The sequence below is a fragment of the Rhinichthys klamathensis genome, unplaced genomic scaffold, assembly GCF_029890125.1.
Source record: "Rhinichthys klamathensis goyatoka isolate OS25496 unplaced genomic scaffold, OSU_Roscu_1.1 h1tg000760l_1, whole genome shotgun sequence".
NCBI lineage: Eukaryota > Metazoa > Chordata > Actinopteri > Cypriniformes > Leuciscidae > Rhinichthys > Rhinichthys klamathensis.
In genome coordinates this window covers 411,081-430,001 of record NW_026607164.1, presented here as the reverse complement: position 1 = coordinate 430,001, position 18,921 = coordinate 411,081, and the positions used below count along the sequence as shown (strand labels likewise).

The window sequence follows — 18,921 nt, the reverse complement described above, 5'->3', positions numbered from 1 at the left end:
GAGAGAGAGAGAGAGAGAGAGAGAGTTAAACATGGAACATAAAATTGGCTTCATTCAGAGAGACATTTTTTTGGGGCCAAGTCAAAAACAATGAGAATTTTAATTGCTTGTTTTTTTTTTGGAGTGTGTTGTAAAGGGGATTTTGAGTTCAGAGTGCAAATCGGACCTCAGCTAATGAACCGAGGAAAGAAAATCCACCACAACTCAAAAACAATTTCCTGCTGTCCGACGTTACACAATGAGAATTCAAAGAAAATCTCAGGGTTTATTTACCATTTTAACACTGTTCCTGAGTCAGCCTCCAAACAACGCCTTCATCAGAGCTAGGACAAACTCAGACTGCTCTCTGATCAGTGGCAAACAGATTAATGCTATTGGTACTAAGTCACACAATACTAATGACCATCAATGGGGGGCCTTGGCCTTCCACCCAGATTGTGCAGCCGACTTGCTGTTCAGAATTCTAATCCGTTTCTCCTTTGGAATTGGCCTCTGTAAATTTCCACTGGTGAAAAACCGCAAACAGACTGTCAAAACGAATAAGGGCGTAAATACACATTTCCCGGTATGCTGGTGTTGCTGGCATGCGTTTCTTTATAAAGATGAGCTTTTATTAACTCATGAGAATTTTCCATGTAGATTGGGACCATATATGATCCAAAGTATAGTGTTAAAATTAACACTTAAAGTGTTTTAAACTGTGATTTAAATTATAGATTCGGAGTGTTCAATGATGCTGGGTGTCTGAATTTAAGAGCACTGATGTCTAAAGGTGTAGTTATATGTAAAAAAAAATATATATAACAGTAATAAAAATGGCCAAGAGTTGTGATGTAAGATTTTTGTAAAAAATGTCTAAACAATTTAATAATGATTATAAATCCAACTAAACATCTAAACACTTAAACACCATAATGGCTGTGTGGGCAGTTTTACAACATTTAAAGTATACAGTAGAGAGAAAAACGACGGGAGGTGAATATTCTCTCAATGACTTCTAAGAATGCATGAAAGCACACAACTATAATCCCATCTATTGCTATCATTTGAGTTTGTATTCCTTTAAATGTCCACTAATTAAATTAATCATGCATGTGGTTGAAAAAGATTTAGCATTTGCAATTTACCAGCAACACTCAAAGCCAAAACTCAAGAAACTCAAGTCCTTGCACGTGTGAAGTTCTAAATAGTTTCATGAATCGATCCTGAATAGTGAGAATGTTTCCCTATGGGTTGCTGGAGACCTGGCAGCACTCTATAGCAAACTGAGTGAAAGAGGAGGAGGAGGAGGAGGCAGGGCGTGCTGCTCAGATAAGCTATTTAAAGCTGAACGTTCAGTGTGCTCAAAACTAAAGCTTTCCATGTTGTCATACTGAACGGGTTCTGCCATCGCCAGTGAACTGTCAGAGTTGAAGAACTATCGTAAGTCACTTGGAATTTGACAGTGACAAAGTTCGCGCAAGAACCAATCGGTGAGTCCATTTGATTACGTTATTTTTTATTAACATTATTTTAAAAACACCGAACTAGCGTGCAAATTCCAAAGTAAATTCGCAGTCGTATAAGGGTAAACACTGGAGGTGTGTGTCAAAAGTGGGAGTGTCAGTCTCACAATACACTGTCAAACTTGCTTCAGGGACTGCAGGCTAATTCTTAAACAAATTGTTGTCATTTTAAAGGAAAAACTACGTAAAAGCCTGGCCTGTTAATTCGTTTAAATAGGCTAGCTATATTTCATTTAACAGACAATAACCATAGTTTTACTGTAAACTACTTGTAATGTGCAGTTAAGCCTAATAATATATTGCTTTCGACAAGAATACACTTTATACAGTAACATTTTTAAAAGTCTGTTTACAAAATATGAGTCACTTTGTATTTTACAATGAAAGCTGTTTATTTATTTTTTTAATAATTATTCATCTACATTGTGCTACATTTTATGTTGTTTAGGTACTGCTTTGTTTTGTCTTTTTAGGGAACACTGCATTGACCATGTTTATTATTGCGTATAAAGCAAGTCTAATTTTGTTTAATAGGTCTATTCGTTCATCACGTGACTTATATTTGATCATCTATTTTATTCACGGGAACCAAAATAAATCGTTTACAAGACAGTTTTGGCAACCACAGCATTTTTTTCTATTTATTTATTAACAGTAGGCCTATAGCTTCTTCTGACAGGTTGAATTCCCTGAGGGTTAAATTCATCATTAAAACAGTAAATCAATCCACGAACTCTTCGTCATTCAGACAGCATTATATTTGCTCGTTAGACGTTTATTCATCACTTGGCACACTAATTAACAGCAAAGAAGGTGCTCAGGTAGTCCTATCTTACTTTTCGCTTTAAGAGATTTACTTTTCCTCTGAACTCTGGCTGATCTCTTGCACTGAGATTTTATGTAACGTACTTTTCAGCGAATGATGCGTCTGGACCAAGAATAGCCTTGATGTCAGCATATGGAAATCATTAGAGATTTTGTCAACATTCTTTAATAATTAATAATTGGTATGCTTCCGCCTGTACACAGTCCCCAGTCCCCACCCCCCATCGCCCGAGTGGACCACCGCGTGCCCGAGCCGAGCGTCACGTACTGCACATACACACAAAAATACTCAATGGGAAAGCGCGTGTGCGCGGGCACGCGGGGGTGGGCTGCACTCTTAAAAATAAAGGTTCCAAAAGAGGGGTTTTGCAGTGATGCCAAGAACCATTTTTGGTTCTACAAAGAACCTTTTAGTGAAACGTTCTAAAAAGAATCATGTTTTTATTATTGTGAAGAACATTTTAATAACCGTTTCTCACAATAAAGAACCTTTTGTGGAATGGAAAGGTTCCAAGGATGTTTAAAGGTTCTTCATGAAACTATCAACGGCAATATAGAACCTTTATTTTTAAGAGTGTGGGGGTTGACAGAAATCAAAATCATAAAATTAAAATCCTTGAGATCCTTCACTCAAATATCGGATGATCCTGCATGGCAAGAACCTAAATCACAGCATTTGCATTCAATCGAGTCCTAAACGCCTATTTTTTAAATTGATTGAATACTCCCAAAAATAAAGGTTCCAAAGGTTTTTCTTTTTCCTTCATCCTCTTAGCAATGCAATTGTACAACCATTTTTGGTTCCCCAATTATTCAGCGATCAGTTCTTAAAATATTTCTTATATGTGAAAAATATTTCAAAAATCTAAAGAACCCCTTTCCTCTATAAATAACCCTTTGTGCACTGGAAAGATTCCATGAATGTTGAAGGTTCGTCATGAAACCATGCAAATAAAAAAATAAAAATAAATTTTTTTAAGAGGCCAAAAAAGGGCTGTCAGCCCCTTATTATATTATTCTTAGATACTGGCACAAATATACTAAACATGTATATATTGATTACCTAATTTATTCAATTAAAGCTTATAGTTTTATATCTGTACAAAGTACAACTAAATTGCAGTATTAATATGTGTAAAACCTGTGGCGGGATTTTAAATAAAGTGTGAATGCACATCCTTTTCTTCTTTAACCTTGAGAAAAAACTTTAATGAACACACAAGCTTGTTGAGAAAAAAGGCAGATAACACTTTATTTCGATGGTCCACTTTATAGACATTCTGAATGTAAGTAACTTTGCAACGACATGTTAACAAACTCTAATTATTATTTGTAGACTGTCTCTTCTACTAACACTTTATTTTGATGCTCCCCAACAGACATAGTAACTTTGCAGTCAACTTATTCTAACCCTAACCTTACAGATCAGTCTACTCTAATGAGAGTTAGCTGACATGTAGTTTCAAAGTTACTAGATTTTCTAAACTGGACCACCAAAAGGCAATATGTTGTAATAATGGAAAAAAAAAGGCACTCAAATAAACCTCTGGAATTCTCTGCGATTCCGAGAAAAATGCTGTTGTGCTGTAAATCAATGAGAGATGAGACTGACAGCCTTGGTTTGTTTCTGAGGGTGTATAATTGGATGTGTGCATAAAGTGTCTCGTTCTCAGAAAAGAGTCTCAGATGGAGGTAAAGAGGAATGAAGTGTCGTAACTAGAGATTCCCAAACCATTTCAAGCAGCAGTCCTCAGAGTGTGCTTAACCTATAAGAGACAAAACACAGGCATACATACACAAACATGGCTCGCAATGTTTAGTAAATGACATGGAGAGGGCCGTCATGTTAGCTCGCAAGTCTAGATTAAACACCCTATAAGGATGTGTGTGTGTTTGCATCTGCTTTGTAGTACAAGTGCACGTCCATATCACTAGCAAACAACTTAAAATTGTACAAGTCTTGCGTCATTTCTGGGTCTCCAGGCAAGAGCCTTTCCAAAAATAAGAATTTCCTCCATTCTTATGCCCACTTTTCCCCCCCAAATTTTTCTGGGCCTGGTCACTTATGCATTTTGCCAGAAAATGAACACACAAAGAACTAAGAAAAAACCCTGAAATTACCCCGACGTGCCCTTCCGCATGAATTATGTTTTGCGCGAGTTATGAAAAGGACTGAGAGGAGACAAGAAAAGAGGAATTGTTGCGGATAAATGCATATCAAATGATTGGCACAAGACGTAATGGAAATGTGTGTGTCTGTGTGTGCGCTTTTACTGGAACCAAGGGACATTTAATAAAAACAACATTAACCTTTGCTGTTTAGCGTCAGTATTGGAAAATATTTTGGAGAAAAATGTTCTCCACAAACGCTCCGAGGTTCTTGGGGTTTGATGCAAACCATCTGAGGTAGTATAAAAGACTATGAAGAGGTTATTTCGACATAATTTACCATACGCAAATCATTTCATATGCAGTCTTTATGCCTATAACGAAAAGACGACATTTAGCTGAAACCTGAAAAACTGAATTAAAAACTATTCTTTCTTATCATTTTGACTCTTTAAATAATCAAGATCTGAAGATATAAAACTGCAAAATGATCGTAAGGCTGAAACTCAAATCAAACATCAAATTAAATGCTAATGATAATGAATTGAGTGCACAGATGCTGTATTCATTATTCCACCATTAAATGAGCTAATCCAAGCACTTGCAAAATTCTCAACACCATTTATTTCCAAAATGTATATATATATATATTTTGTATGAACTCAAACATTAGCAGTGGCTAAGTGCATTTAATCTGAATTGTGCATGTTTTGTCCTCAAGCATACTCTGGCAAGTTAACAAGCTGAACGAAAACATGACAGATTTCCAATGTTTTACGAGTTCACCACTGAAATGACAGCGGAGGGTTGGGTGGGAACAGAGTTGAGTTATGCATGACAGTAAACGTCCATATTTCTGTGGCGTGTGGTGACATGGTTTTGTGACAGTCGTTCTACTAGTTAATGGAGTTTCTGTGTGAGAGACATGCAGCTGGATGGAAAACATCTTCTGCCCTGCATTGCATTGGATGCTTGACAACTATAATCCAATGACCTATTACACAAGCTCTGTTGTAGTTTGTGATCCCACATCCCATTCACCATGTCTTTTTTGTTGTTGTGCAAACTTGCCAAGAATATATATGCAGGTCGGCCACTAATGTTACATTGGTTTCTGGAGCAGACAGAATTCATAGAGCACATACAAGAAGTGTAAAAGCCAAGTCATTACAAATTAACCATTAACCCTGTATACTACAAACCAAAGGCCATGCAAAACCAGGGGAAAAAAGCTGATAAGAGATGCATTGGCCACTCTTGAGATGTGTTTGTCTTTGGCTATAGGTTCTGATAAAAAGTTAACTGAGCCATACAACCAAACCCTCTGTAAACTCTCATATTCAACAACTGCAGGGTGCATCCCTTCAAACATGAGTTCAAGTCATGTCGAAAAGATTGTATTTATGAGTTTATGCATAAATTCAAAACAGAAACTGCCATTATAAAGCTTGGAAGAGCCAGGACATGTTTTAGCGTAACTCCGATTGTGTTCGTCTGAAATAAGAATGTCATATACCGTACACATAGGATGGCCTGAGGGCGAGTAAATCATGGGGTGATTTTCATTTTTGGGTGACCTGTCCCTTTAAAAGTGATTTACAAACTGCATATCGTTACAAAAACTACCCGGCGTCTCCATCAGGGAACTTGACCTGGCGCATAAGTCCCAATCAAGGATTTATTAGATCGGATGTCTCCGGTCAGGCTATCCAATGACGTCGCTTTATGGGATTAGAGTTGAAGTCTACATGCATGCACACACACGGCTGTAGCTAATGAGATTACCGGTATGCATAAAACCCATGGTCACTGGGAAGTTTTAGAAAACTAATAAACACAACAAACTGAAGCTGTTTTACAGTACAGTAGGCTACAAGAAAGGCAAATGGCAATCGACCCCCCAGCTGGTTTAGAAGGAAACCCTATAGGTTGGGTTGTTATGAATGATAGAGATAAGTCGGCAGGCAAGCACTGGTGTGACTGACAGGTGTTTCTCTTGTCTTTTAGCGCCCCCTGCTGGTGAAATGGGTGTAAAAATGCTGCAGTGCTTCCCCTTCTACAGACGCTGCAAGGAGAGGTGCAAAAGACAGTGCCCTCCTGAGACGGGTGAGATATTTCACATTCTCAAACTTTATAATGCCAAATTGTAATTGATGATGGCTAAATGATAAACTGGTTGTGTAAAATGTAAGCAGTGAAAACAGTAAAAACATAGCGAAAATTACAAGTTACCGTAATTCCATCCAGTGTCACTTGGGTAAATGTCTTTAATCTTATTTTATTATTCGTACCGACTTTAGGCTCAAATATTCAAAACCTAAGATGCCAGTGAAAAACAAGAAACAGTTGGTTTGTGAGGAGAGCAATCACATTTATTTTCTAAAATCGATAAAAAACAAAAGTGAACACCTCATGTTGCAATAAATCCAAGTCGACACAAAGCCTACAAACACTCAAGACTTAAGCTCAAGTTCCGAAAAGGTCTCTTCAATGTAACGGAGAAATAAAATAATGTTCAGTAAAAATTAAATTAAATGGTCAGAGCCTACTTACACTGGACGTGCTGGTTTCGGCTGCAGTCATGTCCTCATCTGATAAAGCCTATGAAACACTTGCTAATGCACTCACATTACATTAGCCTTGTTGACAAGTTTGGGTAAACAAGAGATACAGTTCCTCCAATGCCCGGTAGATGGCGATGTCGCTTTTTTGTAGAAGAAATAAACTTCTGCAGAAAAGGTTAAAGGGATATCATAGTTCACCCAAAAATGACAATTATGTCATTAATTACTCACCCTCATGTCTTTACAAACCTGTAAGACTTTCGTTCATCGTAACACAAATGAAGATCTTTTTGATGAAATCTGAGAGATTTCGGTCCCTCCATTGACAGCTATGCAAATGACACTTTGACGCTTAAAAAAGTTCATAAAGAGATCGTAAAACGAATCCATATGAATTGACCGGTTTAGTCCAATTTTTTCTTTATAAGATGAACAGATTGAATTTAGGCTTTTATTCACATCTAAACATTAATCAACTCACACATCAGTTGTGATCAACGGAAGCTGAAGCATGTTCGCTTGAGCTTCTGTTCATGTTACATGAATAAAAGACTTAAAGGTTTAGTTCACCCAAAAATGAAAATTCTGTCAGTAATTACTCACCCTCATGTTGTTCTAACCCCGTAAGACTTTTGTTCATCTTCGGAACACAAATGAAGATATTTTTGATTATATCTGAGAGCTGGATCACTCCTCCATAGGCTTCGACCGGCCCAAAAGTTATGAAAGACATCGTTAAAATAGTCCGAGTGACTACAGTGGCTCAATCTTAAGTTTATCAAGCGACGAGAATACTTTTTGTGTGCAAAAAACAAACAAAATAACGACTTTATTCAACTATTCATTTCCTTTCCTTCTCTGTACGGCCATGATATTTCACGTACGCAAAGCTTCTTGGTTGTACCATAGAGGTTGTACGTCACGCATCACACACATGACCAGCGTCGGCCAATAGTGAGCCTGCGTGTGACGTGCAACACAGAAGCTTTGCGCAATATCACTACGTGAAATCTCACGGCCCACAGAGAAGGAAATGAATAGTTAAATAAATTCGTTATATTCGTTTGTTTATTGTGCACAAAAAGTATTCTCGTCGCTTGATAAACTTAAGGTTGAGCCACTGTAGTCACTCGGACTATTTTAACGATGTCTTTCATAACTTTTGGGCCAGCCAGTTTCGATCCCTTAAGAAGCCTATGGAGGAGTGATCCAGCTCTCAGATTTAATCAAAAATATCTTAATTTGTGTTCCGAAGATGAACGAAAGTCTTACGGGGTTGGAACAACATGAGGGCGAGTAATTACTGACAGAGTTTTCATTTTTGGGTGAACTAACCCTTTAATTTAATCTGTTCATCATATAAAGCTATCATGTCTCTTCAGAAAATTTGGACTAAACTGCTCAATTCATATGGATTAGTTTTACGATCTCTTTATGAACCTTTTGAAGCGTCAAAGTGTCATTTGCATAGCTGTCAATGGAGGGACAGAAATCTCTCAGATTTCATTTGTGTTCCGATGAACGAAAGTCTTACAGGTTTGGAACGACATGAGGGTGAGAAATTAATGACAGAATTTTGGGTGAACTATCCCTTTAAGTTCCAAGCAGAAATATATATTTTTTTCTAACTTCTTTTCATTTCTACTTATGTCTTCAGTAGTAGCAAGTGAAGAGCTGAAGCCCCGGTTGTCCTCCACCACCTCCTGGGGCAGTGAAGGGGACAGCGCCAGCAGTCCAACTTGCCCACAGGCCTATTTTTCCCACAAGGCTCGGCTCTCGCTTCGGCACCAGATGGATAGCAACATCAATGCAGTGGACGCCACATACTAACTTTCTTCTGCAAGTGATCCCTGGAGAATCCTTGAAAGTAAACCAGATTTACCGTCCCAATCCAGTTTAAATCCCTCATTGGAGTGCGTTTGAGGGGAACTGGAGGACGAGCCATTAGTAGGAACTGGGAGTTTGGACACTCATGAGCGTCAGCTGTATGCATTGTAACAATGTCAAGATAAGTGTTTGATGTTCTCTAACAGTAACGGTACAGCTGAGTGTAATTTGGTTAAGGGGGGAATTGTGAAACACATTTTTAGGGGCAACGTTTACATGATCACAAAGTGCTTTTTAATTTTTAGCCTGTAGCATCTGCCCTCCACCATCTCTGCTATATATGCATCTTCACGATCTGAACTGGATGCTTCTGGTTGGTTTTATCAGAGGAGACTCTGTTATCTTAAGGCAATTGAGGGGTTTGAGCCAGATATGAATCTGTTTAGCAGTCTACCGATTATTTTGCCTGTCAAATTTAACCACGCTTTGCCTCGTTGATTATAAAAACAGTGTACTGTAAAAGCAACTGAATGTTTTTCTCTTTCACACAAACGGAAAGGTCTCTAAAGCTTATTTTGCTTTCTATGCAAGTTCCATTTTCTAGCCCGTATATACAATCTGTTCATTTTTCTGATGTATAGATTTCAGGACTTTCTGAAACAGACCCCGTCATAAACACATTTTGTTTGAAAAGTGTTTGTTTCATGAACTGTATGTAACATAAAACTAATGTATAATTCTAAAGTTTTTCCATTTTCAACATTTTTAAAAGGTTTTCTCATTGTATGCATAAAACCAGTCGAGTGAACGAAGGTGTTTGTCATTGAATAACAGGTTTTAGATTATGTGCATACGGCCACCTTAACTTTATCATGTGCACGTATTAACATGTGTTTTTTTAGATGTTAAATATGTATTTTACACCCGAACCCAGAAAAAGAACAGAAGACATGTTACACCTCTGAAGTCGCAATTAATATGAAAGATATTTTTGTATGTTTTGTATGAAACTATGTGTAAATAAATTTTCTAAAAAATAACAATCGTAATAAGTAAAAAGACCGCAACTAAACTAAATGATAAAAACATCACATGTACTTTTGCTTTCATTAATGATTGTAAAACAATAAAACTGTCAAAAAGAAACAAGTTGTTTTATGCTATTCTATCAGAAAAGTTGTCTTGAAGTCACCATAATTCATAATCTTTAATCAAACTTCCCCTCCTTCGCGACAATATCTCTGATGATGTTTACTGGCGCGAGGGAGGGCAAACCTGTCACTCACAAGAGATCGACCAATCGCAAACCACAATGATTCAACGATCCAATCAATTCCTGAGGGACAAAATCAAGCCCCGCCCTACATTTTTTCTCGTTTAAGAAGACAATTTACTTGGATATAGTCACAATAGGGAAGAAAAGACTGTTGGAACTTCAATTTCATGCCGACTTTAAAGAATTATCTGTGAAATTATGAATCAATCTGTAAGGAAAGACAACTAAAAATGTGGTTTGGCATTTTTATTGAAAAAAGCAAAGTGGTACAAAAGTCTGTTCCTTTCAGTCTTGAATCCTGAGGCAGAGTTCATCCAGCGGCCGTACGTTCTCTCACTAGTCTAGTCCTCACATGTTTTTAGGTTTGCAAATGACCCCGTCAGGGTAGCGCTTTTTAAAACGTGCCACTACTTCAGGGTCTAAAAGGTGAATACCGTCCAACTGATTACCAAGAGTTACCCTGGAAAACAATGAGAAAGATAACAAGTTAATAAGGAAAACAACAGCACATCTGATGACACTCTCCAACTTTGTCTTATAAGTGATTTGGGAATCAAGAAAGCTCCTGAACGTCTGACTCACCAGTTGGGCTGCACATTGTGTGGTCTACCAAACAATTCAATCTTTCTTGTGCCCGGAGACAAACGCTCAATCATTCCATAGATTTCATCTGGTTTATGACTTGTGGAGCGGACCTTTTGCGTAGACAGATTAAACAGATAATTTAGTGTACTGATCATCACAGACTTTTAAAGTTATGCCCCTATTATGCTTTTTCAAATATTACCTTTCATGCAGTGCGTAATATTGCTTTATAATAAAAAATTGTCTCCTAAATGAAAGAATTGATTCTGATCTGCTGAAACGAGTCATCAGTAATTCCAGTCTCACTCTGTTACAAACCTGTAACACATTTGCATAATGCCAGTCTATGGTGTTCATTGGCTGTCCGTGAACAACGTCTATTTTGACCCTCAAACACTGTAGTTGTAGCTGAGACTGGAAGAATTTGGTTCGTGTTGTTCATGTCGAGAAGACGCTGTTTTCAGCGCTGAGAATCCACTGTGATGCACTTCAAAAGAACAAGGACTCACACGGGAATCGACACGGTAAAACCGACGCCATCGTTACTGTTCGGATATTCAGATATGATAATGGATGTTTAGTTTCTGACATGCGCTGTAAGCGGTCGACCAATCACAACAGACTGGGCCGTCTGACCAATCAGAGCAGAGTAAACTCTCAGAAAGGAGGGGTTTAGAGACACTGAATCTTTGAGAAATGAGGTGATGTGCAATGTATATTATATGAGAAGTGTTTTTTGACCTTAGATGCATGTAAACCTATTGTAGGAAACTCCAAAACAAAATTAGGAACCTTTAAAATAGCATAATAGGGGCACTTTAAATTCATCACTGCTTTATCAGTAATATTGGTTATGACTGACCTCTGCCACTATAACATCACAATCAAGACCTCTGTTAAAGCCTTGTGGGTTTCCTTTTACTCCCACCTGAACAAACAAACAGAGAGAGAGAGAGAGAGAGAGAGAGAGAGAGAGAGTACATGTAAGGGTTAATATATATCCAACTTGTCATTATGATCACTAAAATAAACCCCGACAGTGAGATCAGGATTCTTTCACTGTGATACGGTTATGAAATTCTGTTTTTGTACGGCATGGGAATGGAAAAAAATATGAGATGGGAGGAAAAATGAATGCTTTCTTTGCAAGCGAATGCAAAAGGTTTGCGAGCTTGAGCAAAGTTTCTCAGTTTCTCATAAAGAGAACGCAAAAGCATTGAAATATATTTTTTCCACCCATCTCATATTTTTTCCATCACCATGTCCCTTTAAGGGCTCTGTAGTTTTGAGTTATTCCAAAGAGCCGTGTAATGATATCTGAACACTGTCAGATTGAATAAAAAAATTATTCTACACTACCGTTCAAAACTTTGGGGTCAGTAAGATAAAAAAACAACAACATTTATTCAGGAAAAGATCCATTAAATTGATCAAAAGCGTCAAAAACCAACATTGCAACAAAAACACATCGCTGTTTTCAGCATCGATAATAATCAGAAATGTTTCTCGAGCAGCAAATCATCATATTAGAGTGATTTCTGAAGGATCATGTGACACTGAAGACTGGAGTAATGATGCTGAAAATTCACAGGAATAAATTAATATTAATATTAAGTTTTAATAATGTTTCACAATATTACTGTTTTGCGTTTTTGATCAAATCTCAGTCTTGGTGAGCATAACGGAGTCCTTTCAAAAACATTTGATCAACCTCAAAACAAATCTTCCTGACCCCAAACACTTCGAACTGGAGTGTATATATATTCTCACACGTACCAAGCAATGCTCTTTGCCATGATTCAGCCAATGTCCAGTCCTTCCGGTACGAATGATCCTCTGAAGCTGGTTAGTCTTCACCCAGATAATCTCGTCCACACGCTCATAGCTGATTGAGTGACAGAAACAGATAAAAAGATTTCGTTTACTGATTTAGTTCCGTTAAAAGAGATCACGTTACGTTTTTCCACCTACCCCCATAAGCTCAGACACTCTCTGCCCAGCTCCATAGCTCTGTGGAAACAGAAAATAAACTATTGTTGACCTGCATTACATCACCTCCTTTCCAACTGTTCAGATCATTTATTCATACATTAAGAAACGTTTTAAGAAATAGTGTTAGATGCTAATCAGGGTATAGTCTTGTTTTAAATTGTTTGTTGTATATTGTATTATCTGTGTTTTTCTTGTCTTTTACTCTGTTAGCACATTGGGTGTGAGAAAAGTGCATTAAAAAATTAAATGTATTATTATTATTATTATTAACTCCTCTTATGGCATGCATACGATAATGGAAAATGTATTTAGTCACAGGTTTAATCAAGTGTGCAGAGTTGCTGAAAGCTTTTGAATATGTAACTCTGATATATCAAATTCCTCTATGCTACGATCACTACTCTTTGTATTTTAGCTTTATTTAGTGACGCGAGCTGATTGGATTACACCGAGACAGAAGCGTCTCATGAAGCTTTGTGCGCCCCGATCCCCCAGAGCCCACACCTTCCTGTCACCCAGAGGAAGAGGAAACCGTCATCCTGCAGAATAGGAATGTTGAGTTTCCTCATCTCGTCGTCTGTGAGCGTGCCGTAGGGAAGCTCCATGTGAATGTCCCACGGCGGGTCGGCCATCACCACTGCAAACTTCCCCAGGATGGACACATCCAGATAACGGATGTCACAGCAAATCCACTGAGATAAGGTCAGAGGGCATGTGTCTGTTATGCACTACCACTCAAAAGTTTTAATGCTTTTGAAAGTCTGATCAAAACTACAGTAATATTGGGAAATATTATTACAATGTATTTTAATATATAATTTAATTCTGTGATGCAAAGCATCATCATTACTCCAGTCTTCAGTGTCACACGATCCTTCAGAAATCATTCTAATATGCTGATTTGCTGCTTATGAAACTTTTCTGATTATTATCAATGTTGAAAACAGTTGTGCTGATTAGTATTTTTGTGTAAATGTTTTAACCGAATGAATTATTTTTTTAGGATTCATTGTTAAATAGACCCAAAAACCTTTCAATATTAGTCTACACTACTTATTTGGGGTCAGTACGATTTAAAATTATTATTATTATTATTTTTTTTTTTTATTCAGCAAGGATGCATTACATTTGTCAAAAGTGAGAGTAAAGATTTCTATTTCTATTATGCTTTTTCTATTATGCTGTTCTTTTCTACTTTCTATTAATCAAAGAATCCTGAAAAAAATTGTCACAGTTTCCACAAAAATATTAATCAGCACAACTGTTTTCAACATTGATAATAATGAAAATCACAGAAATAAATTGTATTTTTTAAAATACATAAATAGTTATTTTAAACTGTCCTTACTGTATTATACTCAAATAAATGCAGCCTGAGCATAAGAGACTTCTTTCGAAAACATTAAATGATTACATAATCTTACCAACCACAAAGTATTGAACTGTAGTGTGTCTTAAAATAAAAAAAAATGTAACCATTGAAATCAAAATCAAAATAATTTTACGAGATAAATACGAGAACAGCAAATGTGCAATAGAAGAGGCTCTGAAAGCAATTACAGATTAGAAACACATCAAGAGACTTAGCCTAATTCTATATTACTATATTATATTGGTTTTGGTGATTTTCAGTTTCAGATCAATGTTATTATAGCTTGACAGAAGCTGTGGAAAAGGCCAATTTGTCCGATCCTGTACCTGTGAAGGAAACAGCTTGCCGACGTTGCTGTCTTCCTCGGTGGAGTGCAGTCCGAGCTCAGCGGCCCCCGCCTGCAGGACCAGGGCATCCCCCTCGGCCTCGGGAGGACTGTCAATCTCATAGTGCACATATTTACAAGTGTCCATGTGGAAACAAGTATTCAGAAAGGAGCAGTCGCCCAGGCTCTCGTCTGTGTGTTTGTTGATGATTCGCCTAGGAAAAACACATTATAATCAGCATTTACAGGTTTTATAAAGGTAAATTCAAATGGTTCACCCTAAAATGAAAAGTTGTAATTTACTCACCCTGGTGTTGTTCTAATAAAGTATGTCTAACTTTCTTTTTCAGCCCACAAAAGGAGATTTCCTATTCACACTTGTCCATATACGCAACCAAATACAGAAACGCCCTGCAAATAATCAACAAGCATGTCCCAGCCAGGTTAGTCACTTGTTGTGAGTATTTGCAGCGTTTCTGTATTTGGTTGCGTCGGGAGTATTTTTGTTGTCAAACTGATAACATGTTTTCTTAATTTGCTGGTGTTTTTTCTATTCACATGCGTTTTCTTCAGTTACTGCATGTTGAGCCACCTCGGCCACCGTAGGATTTTCATTGAACAGTATTTGTTTTTCACCAAACCCTATCGTAAACCCCCAGAACACCTGGAATACACGGCATTTGTCGCGTTAGACCATTCTGTGATACTTTTGCGTCTCTTCTTGAAAGCTTGATGCTGGTTGCTATTCACTGCCATTATGTAGACGAGAGGGACATTTTTCTTTTAATTCTCCTTTAGTGGTCCAAAAAAGAAAGAACGTAATACAGCATTAGATCAAAACCAGGGTGAGTTAACGATGACCTCATTGTAATTTTAGGTTGAACTCACCCTTTAAGACTTTTTACAGACATTTTAATTGAAGAAACTGAAGGGAACACAATGTCAATATGTTCTCTAAATGTAAATGTCTTGGGAGAAACACATTGAGCTGTATTAGCAACACTTCAGACTTTGTAAAAACAATTTACAACAGATATCCGTTACTTTTCAATTTATTTAACAAAAAAAAAGTAGCTTGAATTGCTTTTGCTTCCAAGTTCCAACTACTAGAATATGGAAATAAATTTTACATGATACTATTACCGGAGATAGAAAATGACATAAAATATGAAGTCTTGTTTTCTGTGAAATTGATCAAAATGAAGTGAGTTCATGATTAAAAAACAAAAACAAATATCTGCAAATGTGCTCAGAAAAATCAACATAATTCAAGGGAAAGTTTTCAAAACTCACTGGCAGATATTTGCCCTTGTTTTAAGAATAAACCCACCTTATTTTGTTCAATTTTTCAAGACTTACATTTGCATCTTCAAGTAAACGTATCTTGATTCAAAGATGTTTAGATATTTGCATTGGAAAACAGGACAACAAATACTGAGGAAGATTTTTGCAATGCATGCAACATTTAATACCACATCTTTATGGATTTAAGACTTTCTGCTCTGATTTAAGACCTTTTTTAGGCCTTAATTTGTGTAAGGGTGAATTAAGACTTTTCAAGACCCGCAGAAACCCAGTCAACAAATAAAAAGGCTAAAAAAAAAATAGTGTTCAGATCCTATTATTATATTTAATAAAAAAAAAAACATGATTATTATGATTACTATTATCTCTAAATGTATTAAAACTATTTATATAAAATGTATATGTTGTTTTGTTGTTTACATTTATGCTGTTATCCAAAGTGACTTACACAAAAGTGATTTGTCAAAGAGCCAACAATAATAGAAATATACAATGCCAAGTTTATTAGACAACTAGATTAGGAAGCAAGCTGGAGAAGAGGAGAAATGCAGAGAAGAAAGTGTGTGTGTGAGTGTGTGCATTGTTATTTATTATCGTTTAATAATGTGTGCGTGTGAACTGACCTGAAGTGCAACTTGGTGCAGGGCTGTGGTGTGTCCCCCGACTGCACACACTCCTCTTTAGTCCCGTAATCACAGAACTCCTGTACTTGAGCCCTGCCTCGCGAGCGAAACTTCTCCACAATCGACTGTTCCTTCGCTGAACTGGTGTTCAAAAGCTCTAGGATCTCTTGGCTCACCTGACGCACAAGCATGCATACATAAGACTCCACATACATACAAATAGTCAAAGCTTGAGTGATTTGCTACTTAGTTTTATGCCTTTTTGCTTTGCTGTTCCTTAGTGGACTGCTGGCTCAGTAGACTCTCGATCTCCATGTCCAGGTGAGAAGCTTGCACTTTATTGCTCCGCCCTTTTTTCTCAGGTCCGCCCCCCCCGACCCCAGACGATCCGGTTAGCTGGGAGTTTGAGGCAGGAGCTAGGGAGATAGAGGATTTCTTGGGAGGGGAAGATGGAGCTTGAAGCAAAGGGGAGGAGCCTGGGGCTCTTTTTTGATGAATGATGTCATCTCCTTTTCTTTTAACGCCGGTTCTTTGCGGCTGGGCTGCGCCGCCAATCATAGCCCATAGTTTGGTGTGGTCGACAGAAGTGACGAGGGTGGACGAGGAAGAGGATGAGGAGGCAGCGATGAATGGCTGACGAACTTCGATTAGCTCTTGAGCAGAAAATTTGAGGAGGAGACTTTGGATGCAGGCATGGGAAACTGCAGACTCAGACTGAGTATAAATAAGGAAGAGTGAGAGGGAAGAATTACAGAAAAACACAGGTCATGTTAGTATGTGTTTTGGTCGATCGGATCACAAGTGGACGACACTAAATACAGGTGTAAACGGGGTCTAAAACCTTTTAAGTTTGTCCACTTTCAACCACTTCCAGAGGTAGAAAACACATTCGACCGGATTGCTTTCGTAGTGTAAACACTCATGTGATCGAATGTGTTCAAACAGCCACAAAAGACCGTCTTCTCTCCGTCTCCTGACCTCATGCGTAACATTATGGGAAGCGGCTAGACTGACGGGATTTAAACTTTGTCGACTGAAGACCCAAGTTTGGTTTGAAGATGAAAAATGTACCAAACACAATGTTCTCTCACCATTCCTGATTTCGAACACACACTCACAGAGTTCGGCTGGTGTTGCTGCTGTCAGAGCAGAAACTAAAGCTGATGCTCTCTGTGTGTTTTTCCATCATCTCCGGTCGTAATCATATGTAAATTGCGTGAGCTTCTTTAGTCAATTAGAGCAAAAGATCTGAAAAAGACCCATACATTTACCCGCCCATAGACACTCCCCTCGAAGAAATCAGGACAGAAGTGGTTGAAAGTGAACAAAAGAGACGGATTAAAACATCAAGTGTAAACGTGTATGTCTTCGTAGTTTTCTTGTGATCTGATCGACCAAAACGCATCTTAATACCAGGTGTAAACAGGGCCATAGAAACACAATTACGCAGATATGAGTGTGTCTGGAGTTTTCACAATAAAATGTGACTCAATTTATGTTTCTCATAATCCACATACTTCACAGTTTTGACAACTTTACTATTTTTCTAAAATGTGGAAAATAGTAACAGCAGGTGTGTGACTGGTAGAGGACAAAAGCACGTTCACAGTTCTTACAGTGTTTAGTTGGTTGGTGATTGCTAGGGAATCAGTAGGCAGAGAAAGACTCAGTTCGGACAGGTATCCCAGCAGTCTCTTCTCTAGTTCTGGATCGGGAGGCTGTTCATCTTCCACCTGTGGAGGACTCTGCAGAGCCGGTCCAGGACTGTCGCTCCTCGCAGATCCACCCTCAACACCTCCAACCTCTGCTAAAATAAAAACAAGAACTAAATGTTGGGAAATGCATACAGTAGGTGGCACCATATACTCACCAAATCACTTACTGCAAATAATGGTTGAAAGTGAAACCTAGTTCATTCTTTCTTTGACACACATTCAAATTCTCAATTAGTTTTTTTAACATCACTTCTGGTCTGACAGAATCCTGTGTGTTTTCAATATTCAGCACTTAAAGGCAAGCAAAATAAAGCTGATTGTATCAGCATAAACGTGGTAACTCTCATCACGTTTCTGGGTAGTTATATTTTATTAACAAGTAAATAAAATCCCACGTAAGACACAGTTAACAGATCTCATAGCATGTAAAGAAGTTAGTCAACACACCAGTGCCCAGCTGAGTTGGGTCTTTTCTTCTCCTCTGTAGCCTCTCTCGCAGGGAATCCAGCTGCTTTTTGTGCGCCTGGATGTGACTCCATGTGTCCGACATGGTTTAAATGAAACTAGATAAACAGTGAATTAAAAAGAGACCTTACAAACGAAACAGATTTCATTGAGTTTAGTTTACGTCTAGTAATCCAACGCTGAGTGAGTGCACTGGTCATACGCGGATGAACTGGATGAATTTCAAAATAAAAGACACTCACAGGGCAATATTCTCCATTTAGTAATGATTAGTTTCATACTGGTACGGAGACAAATAGAACCTGTTTTATACATGTTTATTTTATTTTATATTAATTTATAACTATACAGTATACGGAATAAGCAAATACATAATTTTCAAAAACAGGGTAGTATTATGTAAACAAACAGAGCGGCTTTAAGTATCAGTTCC

At 37.8% G+C, this 18,921-nt stretch overlaps 1 protein-coding gene and 1 long non-coding RNA gene across 3 annotated transcripts; one reads left to right on the top strand and one right to left on the bottom strand.

The window, feature by feature from the left end:
* Positions 1–1,360: 1,360 nt before the first annotated feature.
* LOC130077581 (uncharacterized) lies at positions 1,361–9,634 on the top strand. The gene is made up of 3 exons (XR_008805785.1): positions 1,361–1,472; positions 6,447–6,545; positions 8,661–9,634. It is a non-coding gene; the product is annotated as an uncharacterized LOC130077581 (long non-coding RNA).
* A 703-nt stretch (positions 9,635–10,337) lies between these two features.
* mettl3 (methyltransferase like 3) lies at positions 10,338–18,676 on the bottom strand. 2 transcript variants are annotated; one of them, XM_056242853.1, is made up of 11 exons: positions 18,471–18,676; positions 17,925–18,115; positions 16,567–17,022; positions 16,309–16,484; positions 14,382–14,595; positions 13,188–13,375; positions 12,663–12,701; positions 12,468–12,576; positions 11,554–11,619; positions 10,689–10,801; positions 10,338–10,566 (listed from the first exon to the last, which is right to left on the bottom strand). In XM_056242853.1, the coding sequence occupies exons 1-11, from the start codon at positions 18,571–18,573 to the stop codon at positions 10,455–10,457; spliced, it is 1,767 nt and encodes a 588-aa protein (XP_056098828.1). In that variant the 5' UTR covers positions 18,574–18,676; the 3' UTR covers positions 10,338–10,454. The 2 variants fall into 2 exon arrangements, with proteins under 2 accessions (XP_056098828.1, XP_056098829.1); XM_056242854.1 differs by having other exon boundaries at positions 17,925–18,112.
* Positions 18,677–18,921: the final 245 nt, after the last annotated feature.